At 41.7% G+C, this 20,345-nt stretch overlaps 1 protein-coding gene across 1 annotated transcript in view; it reads right to left on the reverse strand.

Moving 5' to 3' along the window:
• Nucleotides 1–20,345, reverse strand: part of DOCK2 (dedicator of cytokinesis 2) — a 401,533-nt gene that overhangs the window by 222,873 nt on the left and 158,315 nt on the right. Inside the window, exon 27 of the mRNA XM_004428542.3 lies at nt 5,597–5,692. Within this exon, the coding sequence (XP_004428599.1) occupies nt 5,597–5,692 (96 nt within the window). The remainder of the gene's footprint in view (nt 1–5,596; nt 5,693–20,345) is intronic.

Consider the following 20,345-nt stretch of genomic DNA (forward strand, 5'->3'; position numbering starts at 1 on the left):
TTATGAAAAAGATCTTGAAAATGATGGAGTTTATCGCACAGAAGAAATGAAGGTCTGGAGAGGAGAAACTGGCATAGATACACAAAGTCTCTGCAGAAGGAGCGTGGAGACTTTCTCCTGTTCTCTCTCTTCCAAAATGTCCTTTCTACCAGCCTGTGCTGCCTTTCTCAGCATCAGAGTCAAACTCCTTGGTGACTTAAGTAAACAAACATGTATCTGACAGATCAGACTCTGGCAAAGAGAGGAAGAGAGGGCAGCAGTCATGTAAAAGATATCTGCTTTTCGTTTTTGTAAAATTTCCTTTTGCTCATTTGTCACCATCAACACTTCATTGTTCAGGCAGGCAATCTACAGAAAAAATCAAGAATGCTTATTTCCAGCAAATGATAATTAAAGTGCACTGTGTGCAAGAAGTGATCCATCCTAGCCCCATGGTTCCCGTAATTGTAATAGCTAACACCTTTTATCACAATGTTCCTACTCCTACAAATAAGAAAAAAAAAATGTCGTTATTTAATCTCACATAATGATGGGAGAGCAGCCAGCCACCCCATACTTGATGGAGGCCTTCTTGGGATTTCAGAAGTAGTACCAGACATGTCTGGTGTTTGCTGCAAATATTGATTGTTCAATATTCCCAGGCAATGGAAACTAACCAAGAAAAGTCATGTCTGGAAAATTAAAAGTGATGGTTGGAATGGGGATCTCTCCTCCTTGTCAAATTTCAATCTGAAATTAAATTGGGGCCTTTAGCACTGAGACAGGGACCCCTGACCTCTAAGTAATTACTTTCCAATACCATTTTCTTTAATTTGGAGGAGATAATTCTATTCTAAGAATTGCTGGAGAGGCACATATTATGAAAATGAAGCCATAGCTTAAGAAGAGCCCATTTATTTCTCCCTTCTAGTTGGGCCCCATTCCTGCTCCTGAGGTGGGCTTGCTGCATGCCGCCAGTACTCCCCACTCAGCACTCTCATCGTCGTCAGTACACCAGCAAACTCAAGAGTCATGGAGACGAATGACACAGCTTGCAACTTAGAACTTCTGCAAGGCTCCTGGAATCAGCCCAGTGGCTGGGGAAGTCTGAATAGGTAATTCCTCACCCTGCTCCCACACTCCCTGAGATGCGGGTTCCCGATATTTAGAAAAAGCACTTGTTGAAGAAGGAAAAGCAATCTAAACTGAGGGAAAAGCATATATAAAAACATAAAGGTATGGGGGCCGGCCCAGTGGCGCAAGCGGTTAAGTGAGTGCCCTCCGCTGCGGTGGCCCAGGGTTCGCCAATTTGGATCCCGGGCGCACACTGACGCACTGCTTGGCAAGCCATGCTGTGGCGGCATCCCATATAAAGTGAAGGAAGATGGGCATGGATATTAGCCCAGGGCCAGTCTTCCTCAGCAAAAAAAGAGGAGGATTGGCAGACGTTAGCACAGGGCTGATCTCCTCACAAAAAAAAAAAAAATATGAAGGTATGATATAGCACAGCATTTTCCAGGAGTATTTCACTCATTCATTAGCTCAACAAACATTTATTGAGTACCCACAGTATGCCAAGCATCCTGCTGGGTGTTAAGGATAAGAGAATGAGTAAAATGTGGTCCCTGCTCTCAGGGGGTTCTACAGAATGTAGGGGCGTGGAGCACAAAAACAGAAAATCACCTTGCAACGGACTAAGTACAACGAACCTGATGACTGAGAGTGTGCAGGGGCTGGGAGAGCAAATGAGGGAGCCAGGTGGGGAGGGACTGAGGCCAGATGTGCTTACACAGCAAGACTTAGTGGGTATTAGAAGTGGCAGGCAGGTGAGTGAGAGGAAGGGAGTCAGCACCATCGACGGAGACAGTGAACGCAGGGAGAGTGTGGAGTGGGCTCTGGTGGGCTGCTGATGAGCGGGGTTTGGGATACAGTGAGTCTGAGGTACTCGAGAGACGTCTCGTGGAGGAGGTCATGGTTTTCTTGAGGGCACGGACCACGCCTAACTCACTTCTGCGCTGAGAATAGAAGTTATCATAAAATACTGAACAAATAAATAAATGAATATTATGTACAAGAAAAATGTGTGCAAATGCTTCTCATGCATTATTTCATTTAATTCTCACAGCAACTCTATGAGGAAGGTCTATTATCACCCCATTTTACAGATAGGTCTAAGCCACAAAGTCTCATGGTTTAGGAGAGGAGCTATGAAGGCAAGTTCACAGACAAAAAGGACTCAAAAAAAGAGGCAGAGCACATGGAAAGATGCTCAACATCATTAGTCGTCAGGGAAATGCAAACGAAAGCCACAATGAGATACCACTAGAATTTTTATAAATCCACTAGAATCGTTATAATCCAAAAGACTGACAGTATTAAGTGTTGGTGAGGATGTAGATAAACCAGAACCTTCATAACATTGCTGGTGGGGATGTAAAATAGTACAGCCACTATGGGAAACAGTTTGGCAGTTTCTTATAAAGTTAGACATACACTTCCCGTAGGCTCTAGCAATTTCACTCCAAGAGAAATTAAAATATATTCACACAAAATCTGTGTGTGAATTTTCATAGCAGCATTACTCATAATAGCCAAAAGTTGGAAACAATTCAAATAGCTGTCAACTAGAGAATGGATAAGCAAAATGTGGTATATTGATACAATTTAATACTATTCAGCAATAAAAAGGAGTTAAGTACTGATATATCCTAAAATATGGATGAACCTCAAAAACATTATGGTAAGAAAAGAAGCCAGACACAAAAGACCTCAAACTGTGTGATTTCACTTACATGAAACTTCCAGAAAGGGTAAATCTACAGAGACAGAAAGCAGATTAGTGGTTGCTTAGGGCTGGGGGTGGAGGGGTTAGGGATGAGATGGAAAGTGATTGCAAATAGAACTTTGGGGAGTGAAGGAGGTGTTCTAGATTGAATCGTGATGATAGTTGCACAACTGTATAAATTTACTAAAACTCAACAAACAATACTTACAAAGGTTAGATTTTAAAGTATGGAAATTATACTTAATAAACTGTTTAAAAAAACAAAAAGGAAGAGAGAGCAGTGTGATTTAGAAGAGGAGGGAGGTCCCAACCAGGGTGGTGAGATTCAGGGCAGCTTCATAAGGAGCGCATTTGTGCCAGACCTTGAAGACTAGGTAGGATTTCAACAGATTGAGAAGCACAAAAAGGAATTCCAGACAAAGAAAGCAGCATGACAGTGAGAAAGTGCTGGGCACATTTGGCCAATATTCAGATATCAATTTTGGTTGGATATTTGGATGAAGAAAAGTAGATGAAGAGGCTGAAAAATTTCGCTGTGGCCAAATCACAGAAGCTGAGAATGGTCAGGCTAATGCAATTATGACTTAATTTGGTAGACAGTGGGGAGCAATTGAACGTTCTAGAGTAGGAGAGTGTCCTGGCAAAGATTAACAGGGCAGCAGTGAGGAGTGTGTGTTGGAAGGGTGAGCAACCAGGCAGAGTGTCAAATAAAAAGCTCAGAGAATTGGCTGTAGTGATTGAGGGCCAAACTGTGCTCACCTGCCTATGTCGATAATGCAAAGGGACAGAGAGAGGCATTGTACCAGATAGAAAGGAAAACAATAACAGACATCAGTTATTGGCTACTTTCTATGATCCAGGCACTGTTTTAAAGAATCACTGTTCTAAAGGAAAGACAGAGACTTGAGAGCCTGTTATATACAGAATGAGCCAAATGGACTGAAGATCATCCTTAGGCCTAGCCCTAAGGAGAAGGAATAAAGATTAGGAAAGTCATAAAATGTTCATTTGAGGCATGTTATGGGAACCACAGATATAGAAGCTTGTCACTGAATAAGAAATGGTGATACTTCTAAGGTGGAAGGATGGTAAGTGAGACAAACGGCAGAGACCAATTTACATGGCTCTCTGTCCCAGGAAGGCAGGAGTAGCTGGCACTGTTGGCTCTCTCTACGATGTCAACACTCCCTTAAGTGTACACAATATACACTAAGTCAACACGTGTTTACATGGGTAGACAGAACCAAAGAGGTATAAGGAAGATTGTTACACTCGGCTGCTTCTAGAGACCAAATTCTTGCCCAGCTACTGTTAGAATAACACTCAGCACCTTACGTTTTGCATCCATGAAGCAGAACTACAGTGTATCAGCAATTAACATCCCCATGCCTGGCTCACGCTGTACCAGTTTGAAGCAGAGATTCCCAAACTGGCTTTCTGAAAGCTGAATCCAGCTTTTGAGGATCATAGAGTGTTTATAAATATTTTTTTTAAAATTAGCAGCCAACACAAGTATCAGGAAATTGCACTTAAATTATGGGGATTTTCAGCTTCTCTTGAGAAGTTGGGAGTTTTGGCAACTATATGGCCCAAACCCACATGGTGTCAATCAGAGCTGAGGAGCTCCTGTCCTCTTTAAATGCTACAGCCCCTGCCTACTACTCTTCATTCATTCACTCATTCACTCAACAAGTATTTTTTCAAGCACCCATTATATGCCAGGCATGGGTATAGGGCCTGGAGATACAAATAAACAAAACAGGCAAAAATCCTTACATTCCTGGAGCTCATATTCTCAGAAGGAGAGCCAGACAATAAACAAATAAATAGAGGGACATCTCTATTTCCAGTGGTGATAAGTACTAAGAAACAGAAGAAGTCAGGGGTGGAGATTGAAAGAGGATGGAGAGGTGCCAGTTGTGGTACTCAGGGCAGTTAGGCAGGGAAGCCTCTCTGCTTAGGTGATACCTGAGCCAGGATCTGAGTAACACGAGGGACAAGCCCTCAGACCAGAGAGAGAGAGAGGCCAGGCAGAGGGAGTAGCAGATGGAATCATGTTGTACGTGTGGGGGGAACACGTAAAGGAATGAGCGAGGGGCAGAGGGCATTTCAGGCCCCAGCGATGGTTCGGATTTTATTCTGAGTGAGATAGGAAACCACTGGTGAGCTTGAGGAGAGGAGTGTCATGGTTGGACACACTGATTTATGTTGGTGACTGGCCCCTGTAAGCACTAGAATTTTGGGCCCTTGGCTGAAAGCAAGAGGGGCAAGGGTTAAAGGGTTAGAGATGGGCCCTGTGTCTGGAGAGGGAAAATAATCAGACTAGGGGGCAGGAATCTCCTGATCTTTAGAAGATAGTGTTTGTGCAGAAGTATTCTTTGAGAACTAACTCAAAACATAGCAATGACTTTCAATTAACTGACATCTTTGGGCAGAGTTAACACACAATGAAGCCACTTAGAAAACCAAGCTCACAGGACCCTGAAAGTGGACACTGCTGGACTCTAGGCCAGAAGAAAATGTTCCCGGGGGACGTGAATGTGGAGTTCCCGGCCCACTTACAAAAGACTTCTCTCACTCCTCCATCTTTACTGGTGACATTCCATCCTATGGGTACACTCAACTTGGTAGACAAGTCCTGTCTTGTTTCATTTCAGCAACTTGAATTAACTCTCACATTCTCCAAATTCAAATAGAAAAAATCTGACACTTGCATTCCAAAATAAAGCAACGATCGGCGCTGGGTGTTTGACATGATCTGGTGATCCAGAAAATCCATTCCTTGACCCTAAACAGTCTGAAACACTTGACAAAAGGAAGAGATCTACTCACAATTAGAATGTGATCTCGCCCCATCGTGATGACCGTCCGGTTCACCGTGCGAAGCAGCTGGACCATGATTTCTTGGATGTGGTGGTAGGTGAAGGCCTGTAACATAGTCAGAGACATCTGGGTGACAACCGGGACATTGTATCTGTGCACCTTTTCCAAAAGACATACCATAGCGGTCAGACATGATGATCACCAAGACCACCAGCACCATCGTCATCATCATCATAGTCATTGTCATCATATCTCCATCACCATCACCACCTAGCACTGGGCTCCAGGAGTTTCACTAACCACCTTAAATATAAGTTAATGATTAAGAGCTTAAGCTTTGGAATCAGAAACTTTTGATTTAGAACACTAACTCTGTGAGGAATTATTGTGCTACATTGGCTAAGTTACTTAATTTCTCTGAACCTTGGTTTCTTCATCTGCGCAACAGTCGGGACCTAACCTGGAATAAGGAGAGAGTTTAATGCAGGAACTTGGTTATACAGGTGATGAAGAAGCTGAGACACCTAACAAGGCAACCTAGAGATTAGCAACAGCAGGAAGCCACTATCACCCCTAGGCTGGAGGGACGATAAAGGAGACGGTGTTTCTGAAGCCCAGAACTGGGGTTATGTGATGGAAACTATAACCATGGGGGTGCTTGTGCAGTAGAAGCTTCATTATCCACGTTGCAGGGAAATCCATGGTGAGCCAGATTGTAACATTTACAGGGTTCTGCCCACTTTAAATACAAGTCATGGAACCTTGGGTATGACTTGCTGACGCTTTTCGAGCATTTGCTGTGGTAGGCAGCGGTTTCACGCATAGTCACCTACATTCTCAGATCCTTTTACCGGCATAACCTCAAGGCCCAGAGTTTCATCCACGCATACCTGGGAGGGTGGCCGTGGACAAGTGGAAAGACCCTGGGATTTTAAATTCAGCAGATCTGGGTATGAGTGCCAACTCTGCACTTGGCAGCTGTGTGACCTCACTTATCACTTAACCTCTCTGAGCCTCAATTTCCTCATCTATAAAATGTGAAAGCTTCCTTCACCAATCTTTTCAGGTTGATGTGAACATAAAAGTGACACATGCAATTCTGGAAAAATACGTGTGCCTAATTCCACTGCAGGAGATTCTGAGGGTCTGAGATACAGCCTGGGCATCAGCAGTTTCTGAATTTTATATGGGTTATTCTGGTGGCTGAGAATCATGACACAACACACAGTGAAGCTCTGAAGATGGAGGCTGGAGTTTGGCAACAGCCTGTGTGTCTCCAGGACCTAGCTAGAGCCTGACATAAAGTGCTAAATAAATGGTGGCTGAAAAAGCGGACGATCACTCACGCTGATTCACGAGCACCTATTAACCTTTGCTGCTTTCAACTTAACTGTGGTTTGTCTCTTAATGTAACCAATGAAAGGAAAATAGATCTGTAGTTGGGGAGGGCAAGAAAAAGAGTAAAGATGTGCTTATTAAAAACTGTCCTCCCCTCCCACCGTGCTTTCAATGACTACTGGCACCCAAAGATGAATAACCTAGAGCTTGCTCGCTTTCTCTGCCCCAGACTCACTTCTTTTGCACTTTGGCTAACCCCCAATTCTCCAACTGTGTGGGGCTCACCAGCAGCACCTCTGCCACCAGAGCTTCCATCAGAGCACATATTTTATGGAAACAAGTTCTCATGCCTCATCAAGCCCAGCCAGACCTCAGTCTCTTGCAAGATTTGAGCTCCCCCACCATCCAGCCCTTTCCCTGTATCTGGCATTTTCCTCCTGATCCTCAGGGGTGGGGAAGAGAACATCTCCCTTTACTTCTTGGCTGCACGTGAACTTCTCGCCTGATTTTCCTCTCCTTTATTGCTTCAAGCCTTTTTACTGACTTACAATCTCCTATTTCTTGCATTATGTGAATGTGATGCTCATGGTAATAACAACAATAGCTAACATATTTTGAGTGCTTACTGAAAGCCTGGCACCCTGCTAAATACTTTTCCTCATCTCACTGCAAGGTGGGCAATATTATAGATCTTCATTGTTCAGATGAGGAAACTGAGGCCCAGAGAGGTTAAGTAACTTGTCCAGGGTCACCTCGCTAGAAAGTCAGGGGAAAAGGATTCAAACTCAGCAGTCTGGCTCCAAAGCCTGCTCCTTGCCCAAACTCACCCAGGCAGACTGGAACATGAACACAGATCTCTGGTTGCTACTTTGAGGCCTCATCAGCCTCTTTCCACCTGTCAAGATGGACAGACCCGGCCCTCAAATGGGCCAACTTCTAAGGGCCTTCAGTGACTTCTGATCTTTTCTTTCCCTTTTAGAAAATTTTCCGTGCTCTGTATTCATTACTCCCTTATCTTCTCTGCATTCCTTTGAGATTTCATCAACCTAAGCCCACTGCAAATGCATATAATGGTTTCCATTTGATGTTATTTCTTCCCCAGCATTACATCTCTTCCTTTATCAACAGAGATAATAAAAACCCTTTTCTCTTGACCTCCTGCCCCCTGCTCCTTTTAATAGCCATTTCTTCTTTGTCCAAAGAGCAGCAATTAGACTGCTCAGGAAGTTTGGTATTTAAAAGTGGAGAACTGTCAAATTCAATTCATTTCACTCTGAAAGCTCCCAATATGGGAGGTTGTGTAGCAGAGAGTTTTGGGATCAGACAGACTTCAGTTTGAATCTCAATTTTGCTAATTTGAGCTGGGTGACCTTGGTCAAATTACTTTTCCTCTCCAAATTTCAGTTTCTTTATTTATAAAAGGAGGCAAACAATAGAAACCTCAACATCCTGGTTTGAGGAATAAATAAGGTAATGCAGGCAAAGCCCTCATACGAAGGGTTGGCGCATAGTGAGCCCTCAGTCAGTGGCGGCTGCAACTCATATTCCCCTTGGTCTGCATGGGCATCCTGGCCGGGCGTGCAGATTCCCAGCACGTAGCAGAAAGTGCAGTACAAGGCAATGCATAATCTAAACTCTGGATGATATCGAAATGTCACCCCAAGAATGTAGAGCATATATGCAAATGGAAAACTTTCAAGATGATAAACCTCTGCTAAGCAGTAAAAATGCAGCCACAAATCACCCACTGTTAATTGTTCCAGCACCAGGCAAGTGGAGGGGGCCTCTAGGAAAATGTCTTCTGGGCTCGATCTAAATGGTGGCTTGTAATTGAAATGACAAAGTCAGTCTTCCCATTACGGCCCTGGCAAAGAAATTAATCCATCCAGCCTAAACACACCGCAAATCATAGTGATTTTTTTAATTTTAATAATTATAGGCTGTGACATCTAAAAGGAACTTGGAGTTCTTTCTTGAAATGAAATCTCACGCATAGGTCCAATATATAACGTAGTAGAAGGAGAGCTGTGGGTGGGGGCCTGCCTTGACTTCTTGGCTCAGCCCAGGCCCTACGCTAGCCCCAGGACTTTGTACAGTACAGTTTAAAACTACTCATCTCCCACCGTATTTCCAGAATAATGATAGAGCATACTATACATGAGAGGATTTTAAGTCATAATACACAGACACAGCATTTCATAACATTGAATTAAATTCTATGAACGGTGTCCCCTTTTTTAATTTTTCTGTCAACCCTCTGACAACACCAAGTAGAAAAGTCTCCCTTTGGTGCTAATATATCTTTAACACCTCTCTGGTTCATGCAAAACTCCTTTTTTAACAAAGAGGGAAGTCCTCAAGTTAAAGCAGACAGTACACAACAGCATCTTGTTAGAAGTTAATAACCTTGTTTCATTTTTATTGTGTTTATTTTTAAAGATATGTTTATGGTAACTGTTCAGGAAAAAGATCCAAAACTTGGAAATAGAGCAAAATAAGAACTGCATGATTTTTTAATAGAACATTTCTGATAAGCCTAACTTGGGAGGTGGGGGCAGGGGGGTCCTCTTACTCTCTCGGGAACCTAACTTTGTTTAATTAACTATCCACAACTGATTAGAAACCAGAAGTATTATAGCCCCGTAAAGTTAGAGGTTAACTTGTAGAAAAATGACAAAGCGTGATATTTGTTTGCTGGTTTGCTGAAGGTTATAGTTCTATTGATCTGTAGAAAGTTGGTCATATCTAAGGACAATTTTATATAAGCAACTCTTCTCCCACCAAAAATCAAGAATCCTAAATACTTTTGAATCAGCTCTTTTGTTACTCAGCTTTTTCCCTAGTTTATTAAATAAAACTTTGACACATGCTCACTATCTGATTGCATAAGATGATATTTTTAACCATTTGAGAATTCTACTTTTACATAAGTGATGCAGACTACTTAATGGCGGTGATATAAAATTTTGTTTATTTTTATCCAAGTTACCACTGTATATACTATAAAAACATTCTCCAAGGTTCATTTAAAAAACAAAACAACAACAACAGCAACAAAAATAGCAGTCCCTCATGTTCCCCTCGCCAGAGGAACTTCTTTTAGCTGATATAATTGTTATTTTGGTATTCATGACCATGTTACCAATAATATGCTTGCATTACTCCTTGTTTAAACACTTTTTTTTCACTTTCTGGTATTATCTATTAACTCTCTACCATAAAAGACAAGGGTTGTCTCTCCTTCCTCCCCTTGCTCCATTAGACACCTGCATCCTTCCCATTTCTCCTTCTTCCCATACAGTTGTAATTTTGGTTTCATCAATATGTAATGTTTAAAATATTTTGACTATGTAAATGCCATTCTCGTCCAAGTTGTAAATTATGATGAATTCCCATTTCTTATACAACTTTTCATTCCCCAAAAGGAGAAAAGCAATCTGGGAAAAAATCAGAAATTCTTTTTAGTTCTTTAAATGTTTGTTTTTTATTCTTTTTCCAGATTCGTGATTGCCTCTTCTCCTATTTTTCAAAATTCTCTCTGCCTGTTTTTTGAAGTTTGCTTTGGCTTGCAGAGTCTCTCTTTCCTCCAAGTCACTTCTCTTCTGCTTGTGTTTTGCACTCTCTTTCATGTAAGGGTTTCTCCTAGTTCTCTGTAACTGTGATGGCATGTTCACATCTCAGTGTGGGTGACTTGAAGGCTGGTTGCCAACTCTGAGCATGTGAGCAGAGCTTGTGGTCTGGGAGCTTCACTGTGGGGTGGTCTGGTTGGCGCAGTTAGTTGGACAGGCTCAAGTATCAACATATACAAGTCTTTCTTCTCGGGCTGGTCTGATTCCACGGACAAGAATTCTCTGATCTCTTGTCTGAAGGGTTAAGGCCTGACTGCCAGCATTCCAGGAGCTGAGGAGGAGGAAAATGCTGGAGGCTCCAGCTTGCAGGATGCATATGTTGACTGCAATCTTGTTTTGAGTATGGTATCACTGCCTTCAATTGTGCCTGGTGTATCCTACACCAGATGCCCTTTGTTTCATCCTCTTTATAGAACAAACCCCCAGGGACCCAGCTGCACAGAGTCAGGCTGCCTCTTAAACAGATTTGCAACTGATCCTCCTTATCAGAGCTCCTCTCCTGCACCCCCACCTCCACGGGCACCTGGTACCACCATTTCCTGAAACTTAGGGGGAATCTTTGCATTAGATTAGATGAGTTTTCAGCTTTCCCCACTGTTGGCTTATTAATCACTTTCCCTGGGTCTGCTAAATCATTTACTACTTTTCCATATCACGTCTACCGTCCTTTTCAAAGACTCCCTTTACTTTTTTTCAACAGGTTTTCAAGAAGGAGCAAAACATGTGACTATCTTTCATCTGTCATCTACATAGGGATTTCTACCCTAAACTTTCATGTTTAAATGTGAGTTAATTTAATTAGAAACATTAGTATTTTGGTGGTGAACATGATGTAGTCCATGCAGAAATGGAAGTACAATGATGTACACCTGAAAGTTTTACAATGTTATAAACCAATGTTACTGCAATAAACAAAAAATTAAAAAAAAAAAAAAAAAGAATTTTTCCCACTGTGACATGAGGGAATAAAAGAGCTTCAATCAAAAAAAAAAACAAAAAAGTACATATGCTATTCTTATGCAAATGTCCGAGGTTTTGAAAAGAGTTCTAGTGCAACCTCTACTTTTACAGAAAGAAAAACTTCAGCTTTGAGAAGAGGGTTTGCACACAGTCATGTGACCAGTGACATGAGACAAGTAATGTCATCAGAGCTAGAATGAGAAACCAGTTCTGCTGAGCAACGCCTGGCCGACTGCTTCTCCACTCCAGCGTGGGCAGCTGTGGTCCTTGTGTTCATGCCACGGACGGTCCCACTCATCCACCTGCTTTGTCTTTATGCTTTTTCAGGACTAAGATGAAGATCACAAGGTCACAGCTACAGAGTTAAATCCAAAGACTTTTTTTTTTAACAAAAGAGAAATAATATATATTCTGACCACGAAAACAGCTGCAATCTATGGCCACTATTTTTGTCTGCTCTGTGTTCCTATATGAGAGGTCTTTCAACCTCTTATCTGGAAGGCACCACAAACACTCACCTAAAAAGAAAATATCCTAACTTTCAAAAGATAGTAACAGCAGAGTCATCCTCTCTTTCTTTGGCCCCTCGAGGTAATGGGGTTTTCCCATAAGTTTTAGGTTTAGCCTTGTCTTCTTTCCTCCTGTTTGAAATGCCTTCTGTCCTGAAAGACTTGACAGCTCATTGTGTGAAGCAAGCGACAGAGGTAGCCAGGGACGCAGAGAAGCGAGAGTCAGGGGTCAGTGGACTCAGGCAGGGGGCTTTGCTGTACCCCATCATCTCTGCTTCTCTTACCCACTGAGTGACCCCCATTTCCCAGGTAGGACTTGGGCAATGCCTTCTTGTGGTCACGAGTGTCTCTGCACCGTGGATTAGCCTTCTCTAGAAGGGGAGGTTTGAGTTGGTGGCAGAAGGATATAACAAAAAGGAAAAGATGTGGGTCTCATTCTGACACTGCTGTTACCTAACAAGTCTTGAGGTCATACCATATGCCAGAAACTGCACACAGACTTGACATCTACAATCTCATTTCATTTTTTTAAAAACCCCCTTGAAGCCCCAGATGTGAAACATGAGGATCAGAGAGTAACTGCCCAGAAATTATCCACTCATAGGTGGCCAAGCCCGAACCCAAGCCCAATTCTGTCTAATTCTGTGCTCTTTCCATGACACAAAGTGTGGTGCTAGTGCTGGGGGGTTTGAAGGGGGACAAGCACTAGGCCCTCCACAACGTCTCTGGCAACGTTCTTCAGCATTATGAAAAGACAGAGTCTCTCCTTGCACAGAGATTATGGAGCTACCATTAACTTGCTCCTTCCTTGTGTTAACCAGTCTTACCTCTCGGAGCATCAGTTTCTTCATCTGCATTATACCGGGCGTAATGGCACCCTCAGTATCAGAATTCTTTTGAGAATCAGTAGCTAGTTTTAATACTGATAGAGAATATATTTTGAGATTCTGATACATGTTACATACCCTTCTAAGTACTGTGCATACATTAACTTAAGGAATCCTGCAAGCGCCTATGAAATGAAGGAAACATTTCTATTATCCCAGATTTACATATGAGGAAACTGAGGCTCTGGCTGTGGTCACACACCATGTAAGTGCTGATCCAAGTTCCAACCCAAGCCTGTGTGGCTCCAGAGTCCAGGCTTATAACAGCACTGCCTCCATCTTTTAGGATCATAGAAATAAATGGATTTGGCAGCACTTTGTACATGATACATCATTCTGCAAATTTGTCCAAAGTAAACAATAAGACAAACATTTGTGTGCACAGCTGTTTATAACATATTGTATTGTTTATAATATCCAAATGTAGCAAGCAAGATAAATGTCCCAAATCAGGGATCCTATTATATAAATGAAGGCTTACCCATACAGTGAAGTAGGAGAAAGTAGATATGTCTTGATCTGGAAAGATATCCTCAATACATTCAGTAAAAAGAGACTACAGAGCACCATGTAAAATATAAGCCCATTTATGTTTCTGAAAAATATTTTTCTATGTCCAAAAAGTCTGAAAAAATGTATGGCAAACCATTGACAATGGTATCCCTGAGCAGGGGGAAGAGGGAGAGATGTGAGGTTAAAGGGATAATTTTACTTGCTATGACTGTTGGACATTTTCACAATAATCATGTATGATAATAAAGAGAATAGAACTATTTCCCAATCGGAACAAAATGAAAGTCAGTCTACATCCCCAAGGAATCATATTCACAGGGGACTGAGTGGATACACCAGGGACTGTGGAGCACTGCTGGAGCCGGGTGTTTAGGGGTGAGGTCGCTTCCCTCCCTGAGAGCTCCCACCCCATGCTGGGGCGGCCACGGGACCTTGCTGCTCACGCGCTGGAGTGCTGTTGCCAATGTTACTGAACTGACAGAAGAGCATACAAAGTAGCATGGGTTAACACTTAAAAGGTACAACCATGAAATATTTTATTCCATTTTTCAAATGCTTTTAACATCCATTTCCTGGCAGGTGAAAAATATCTACTTAAAGCAACCAGGAAAAAATATAACAAAACCAACGCCTCCAACAACAAAACAAATCCTGTTGCGCTTAGAGAGAAATGCTGCTTTTATTCAAATCCTGTAAGTTGCTTTGTGGGGGCTTTTATTAAAATGCACTGGAACTCCAACCTGCAGCCTAGAGCAGAAAAAATTAAACCTCCCAAGGTCTGTGAGTCTAACATCTTAATGCTGATGAATGGAGACTGGTTAGAGCCACTTATGAAGAGGTACCTCGGAGATGCTCTACTTTTGTGCTTTGTTCTTCAAAACAGGAGGAGTCTGGGGACTGTATAAAGAGAAATGGATAAACACACCTAACATGTGTTGAATTCTCCCTATGTGCCAGGCAATGGGCTGTGTGCTTTTTACTTATTATCTCTGCCTTGACAAAAACCCTGGGGATAAGTATTACCATACTTTAAGATGTAAAATAAGATCCATTCTAACTATTATTACCATTTAATATTTATTGAGCACTTATACGTCAGATAGTATAATAAGTGCTTTATATGAACATCTCATTTAATTCACAGAATAATCTTATCAATCATGACAAACATGAGGATATACTGGTTCTCCTCATGTTACAAATGAGGAAATTCAGAGGTTTATCTAATTTGTCCAAAGTCAAAGAACTGTGGGTGATGGAGCTGGATTTGAATCCATGTCTTCTTGGTTGCAAGGCTCATGCTATTTATAGCAATTTGGTATTGTTTATAATATCCAAATGTAATAGCAAGATAAATATCCAAATGGTCCTACAGCAATGGGGTCCACTAAGGTTTCCACTCTAGAAATGGGGGTCTGTGAACTGTTGTAATATTTCAAAAAAATTAACACAAATTGTATACTCACTCATCCTCAGTATTACCACATGGGCTAATTACAACATCAAGATTCCTTGTTTGAATAAGAACAAGATAAACTCCAGGCAGGCACCCTGTTTAACTCTGCTGGTCAGAAAATTCAAAATGGTGCTTATATATTACCACTTTTTTAAATGAGTAAATAAAGTACCTAAGGTTTAATACATGCTGGTTGCTTGGGAGACAATATATTTTAAAACATGCATCCATGGGCATGTGATAAGAAATGGTGGTGAAAACCTTTGCTACTATTTACCCAGAAAGCCATTCAAATACGGCTTCCATCCCTCCATGCCCCAACTGCCCAATGAGCTTCCTCCTTCCCTCCATTTCCGCCCTCCTCTCTCTCTCCCCCTCCACTGGCAGTCTAGCGTTTCTCCTCTGTTTCCTTTTGTTTTATAACCCTGCCTTATTATCAGCCGTCATCCCCAATCCCAGGATGGCTTCTACAACAGGCAGAGAAGGTGCCTGCAGGGATCAGCGTGATTTTCCCCCACCCCAAATGATTTCCCAAATACACCTCCAACTATTTGTTGGTACTTTAAGTTCCATAGATAGAATGTCATTCATTGACTTAAGGCTAATTCTCTCCTGTTAAAATGCAGCCCTGAATGAGACCATTAAAATATTAGACTACAATCTCCTCTGAGGTAAAAGTCATAACATATCCACTCCCTGACTGCCTTTCACTATTGAACACACAGATTGTGAACCATCTGTGAGTTCCGTGAGGATAGGGATTAGATCTGTGTCATTATTTTAGGTTCAACACCTAGCACAAATACGGGACGCACAATAAGTAATCACCATATTTTTATTAAGGGGATGTAGATTTCATTTAATTAATTAATTAAAAAAGCCAGTATGAGGTGTCAGATAATTTTTGTAAAGAGTAAGGAGAGATTCTTAGATGAGGGCATGGAATCAGAATAGACAGCCTGAAAGCTTCTTGGCATGGACTTCCCCAACTGTACTGGCAACACAGCTTGACCCCACACAAATGACCAAGGGGCTCTTAGACAGGGGGAGAGAAGAATCAAAAAACATACATAATTTTCTACCCTCCTTCCCACGGTGAAAATACCCCTAATCATCTGGCCATCCTCCAGAGAAAGAACATAGATATCAGACAGCTCATTCAGTTGTGATTGATCTAGTTTCCTCAGCAGGGTCTCCAAAACCCTACTATCTTCGTTTTTTTTTAATGGACTCTTTCTCCATAGATCCCTTCCAAATCAGGCAGACATAAAACTAAGTTCAGAGACCGTTCTCATGAAACATCCCAGTATCCTGTGCCTCAGCCAGAATTCAGAGCCCACTCTCACTGACAAGTCAGCTTAGAGATAGATTACATGAGAAATTTTAGAAAAGTTACCACCAACAGGAGGCTTTAAAATCTTACCCTTGAACCTCTTTTCCTTTGCTGGGAAAGGATGGAGGAAGTACGCCAATCTTAAATGCAAAAGAATTGGCCAGAAAAGAGCAATAAATTTGAGGAATGAATGTCTATCCTCTGATCTACGTGTGTGGTTACACAGACATCAATGTTGTCTTTTCGGTTCAGATTGGGTACGATTAAAACTCTCCCCAGAAACTCATCTCTATAAAGAACAAGCAACAGAGAATCTGTGCCCCTCTCCATGGTGCTAATAAAATCACTGCATCCAGAACAAGGGTGTTTCTCTACATCTTGAGAAGTATGGAGTCTTCCGTCTCTCTCTCTCGCTCAATTCTGACCCCCACAGTGTATGTATGTGTCCCTGCTTTAATGTTGATAAAGCATTTGTGATTTTTTCCACTGTTACCTAGTTGTAAGGATGATTTCAACATATTTTTAAAGTTCTGTCACATGTCTAGTACTTACTATCATCTCCACTAAACTCTTTTTGGAAAATTTAGGTTGTGTGCTCCCTCCTCCCCTACTGTCTCTCTCTGACCAACCTACATATCTACAGTAAGTTTGGAAGAAGGAGAGCTAATTTAGTTTTCTGATTTATTCCAAGTTTTCTAATTTATCTGTGGTTTCTGGTGGCTTTTCTGGATGAAAAGAATATGGCCACCTTATTTCCCAGTCTCCATCATATACGCAGTGCCCTCACTTTCAATCCATGGCTCTGATCCTTCCCTGACTAGCTGCAAACAGGAAAGCATATCTTCCAAATGCTCAGCCCCTTTATATTCTCAGCCAGTGAGAACCCAACCTGGTTGGTTAGTATAACCAATCCACCTTGAAGCAAACCCATGTGTCTGCTCTTAGAAGTACATTAAGAGCATGTAGCATGTAGAAGTAGTCTTCTGCTCCCAGTGTTCCTAACTCTGGGGTGAATTTAGAGCCTTGGGAACCTACCTAAACATCAGGTTGCTGCTCCTCCCCCTGCCCTACCAAAAACAAGATGGCCAAGATAGCATTCATTATAATTCAATATCTCCAGAAGCATTCTTTGAGCATCTACTTCAGTAGTTCATAATCATGGCTGCATTTTAGAATAACCTAGGGACTAAATCTCTGTGGCTAAGGCCCAGGCATTGTTACTTTTTGAAAGCTCTCCACAGAATTCTGACATGCAGCCAGGGTTGAGCACCACTGACTCACTAGGTACCATGTTCTGTCCCGAGTGCTGGGGATTCAGGGACAGAGAAAGCCCAGTCCCTGCTTTTAGGAGGTCATAGTCCACTGGCAATGTGTGACTAGAGAAGAACCACACAGTGAGGAAAAGACCATAACAGTGTTATCACAGACTGCTGAGGAAGCTCAGAAAAGAAACAAATAACCCAATCTAGGGGAATCTGGGAAGATGTCCTGAGGGAGGTACTGTCAGAACTAGCTAGGAGAAATGTGCACCTGATACATACCTTGCTATAGTAAGTAGGGCTTTATAACAAGAGTGCATTTCTCTAATAAGAGTCTAATCTAATAACACATAATTACCCCTTATATATTCTTCCTACCAACCCTTTTCCCTCGGTCTACGTCAAGTCTCACCCTGTTCACATTGAGTCTTGGATTCCTATCTGTTCCCTAGAATTCTGACTATAATCTTCCCACAATCATGATGTCTTCATGAAGCAGAGTTCACCACACCTTAGCCTTGGACTGCGGGCAGCTCCTTGAAGGAGTTCAGTCCTTTGGGTCTGGTGAGGTTTTGTTTCTCCTGGGCCCTAACCCTTCCAGTCTTGGTCGACTTGTCCTTCCCACAGAGAGCAACCAGAATGCCTTTAAGAGCAGCTTTTTACCCATGTCTGAGATGCCCTTACCCCCTGGTCACCTGCCAATCTCCTACTCAGCAGTCAAAAAACTCAGCCCAATCATCACCTTTGGAAAGCCTTTTCTGATTCAGTCACTCTAAACTCCCACCTCACCCCAGGCAGGGTTGCTTGGCCTTCTTTTTGAGTTCCCACAAAACCTTATTCACACTTCTTGGAACTAGGGGACCATATCTTTCAATTTTGAATGTCCAAAGTGTAGCATCTGCTTGACACAGAGTAAGCACTAAGTACATGTATAAATATGTGAAATAAATGGGTCAGTAGATGGATGGTTGGTTGGAAAGATGGATGGAAGGATGAATGGATGGGTGAAGGATATTGCCTAAATTTACTTAACATCTTATAAATTCAGAGTTTGATGCAAAATAATAGGTATGCCAAGTTATTTATTCCCCAAAAGCAAAGATGTTGGCAATTTCTTTCCTTCTCTTTCTTACATGCACCATCTCTTTCTCCTCTTCTTTCACCTCTTTCCCTACAACCAAGAGAATGCAGTATTGCAACTTGTCTTCCAGAATAGGTTTCAAGCAGATAAATAATTAGTCTTCTGGGGGTATTTTGGAAGATTATAACTACTCCTCTCTAACCTTCCCTGAATCATTTCATTCCTTGTCCCCAGATATGAAAGCATCCCTTTTGTTCCCTAAAGACAGACTCCCTTCACAGAAAAAAATACTCCACTTGCCACAGAGGTTGCTTTCAAACTCATCAGATTGCTAGGGCCTCTCCACGAGGTTCTTTGACGCATATCTGCCCTTTGTTACCTACTCACAGTCACAGTGATGCTTGTCAAGCCAGAAAGGGACAAAAAATAACAGCTTTGCCTGCATTTTTACGTTTCTGATCCCTCACAAAAATGTATAGGACAAATTACAATGTCTAACCAAATCAACTATCTCTTTATCACTTCAGATTACACCTCTAAATTATGCAGAGTATTCTTTAAAAACATGCATTTTTATTTTACAAACACTACCAGAAACAAAAATGACATAATATACCCATAAGTCCAGCCCTCCAACATATCTAACTTCTCATTCTTCTACAACGCCTTCATGTTCTTATGCAGGCAAAATCTCTAAGCAGTGTGCAGACAATTTGTGTTCTGCTTTTTCCAGTTAACATGACAGAAGCATTTTTATTAACATATTTGATGGCCAAGGGAAGTCTCTGTTTTTACTTAGCCTTTGAGGAGTGTAGGCAAAAGGTTTAGGTTTAGACAGACTGAATTCTAGCTCTGCCGCTAACTTGCTGTGTAGCCTGAGCCTATGTATTCAAATTTCTGTAAGCCTCAGTTTGCTCATAAGTGGGCATGGGCATGGGCATGATGACGGCTTACTCCCTGGACTATGGTAAAAAGTAATTGACTACTGTATACAAGACGCTTTACATAGTGTTTGACTTACAGCAGGCACTCGTTAATGTGTGACTCATGAATAACGTTAATATTTTTAAAACATAGATCTATCGTGAATTAGAATATAAAGTGTTCATGAATAATTAAGATAACACACAAGACTGAATTCAAATAAATTCAACCTTTGGGATCCACCCCCTGAATGTCGAGAGCTTATATTCATTCACCTGAAGTTAGTGATACTTACGTGGAAAAGCTTGAAAATAACAGACATCCATCAACACTCTTGTATAGATATGTTTGAGTGACCTGCCTCATAGCACACAGACTGTCAGAACCAGAGCTGGAAATAGAATTCACATGTTCTGAAAAGCTGCTGAAAGGCTCTGATCCTAAACATTACCTTCCCTGTTACCATCACCTCAATCATAGAGTATGAAAAGCAGACATCATTAATTAATTCATCAAATACTTTTTGAGGTATTACATTGGGGCAAGAGGGAAGGAAAGAAGAAACATATACTAGGTATCAACCACATGCTCACAGTCATGGTAATCATAACTAACAAAATATTATGGAGAGGTAAGCTGAGGATCAGAGAGGCCACATAACTTCCCCAAGATCACACAGCTAGTTAGTGGTAAAGCGGGATTTGAATCTATGTCTATGTGTCTCCAAAGTTTATAATCTTTCAACAAGAACTTAACTCGATGAAAATCAAGAGATATTTTTTGGCTGCCCAATCTGTGCCAGGTGCTGTGTTAGGATGTGGCAGTGAACAAGACAGAGGCAGTCCTTCCATCAGTGGGGCTTATTGTCT

The sequence above is a fragment of the Ceratotherium simum genome, chromosome 4 (assembly GCF_057802395.1).
Source record: "Ceratotherium simum simum isolate JZ-2026a chromosome 4, ASM5780239v1, whole genome shotgun sequence".
Classification (NCBI taxonomy): Eukaryota; Metazoa; Chordata; class Mammalia; order Perissodactyla; family Rhinocerotidae; genus Ceratotherium; species Ceratotherium simum.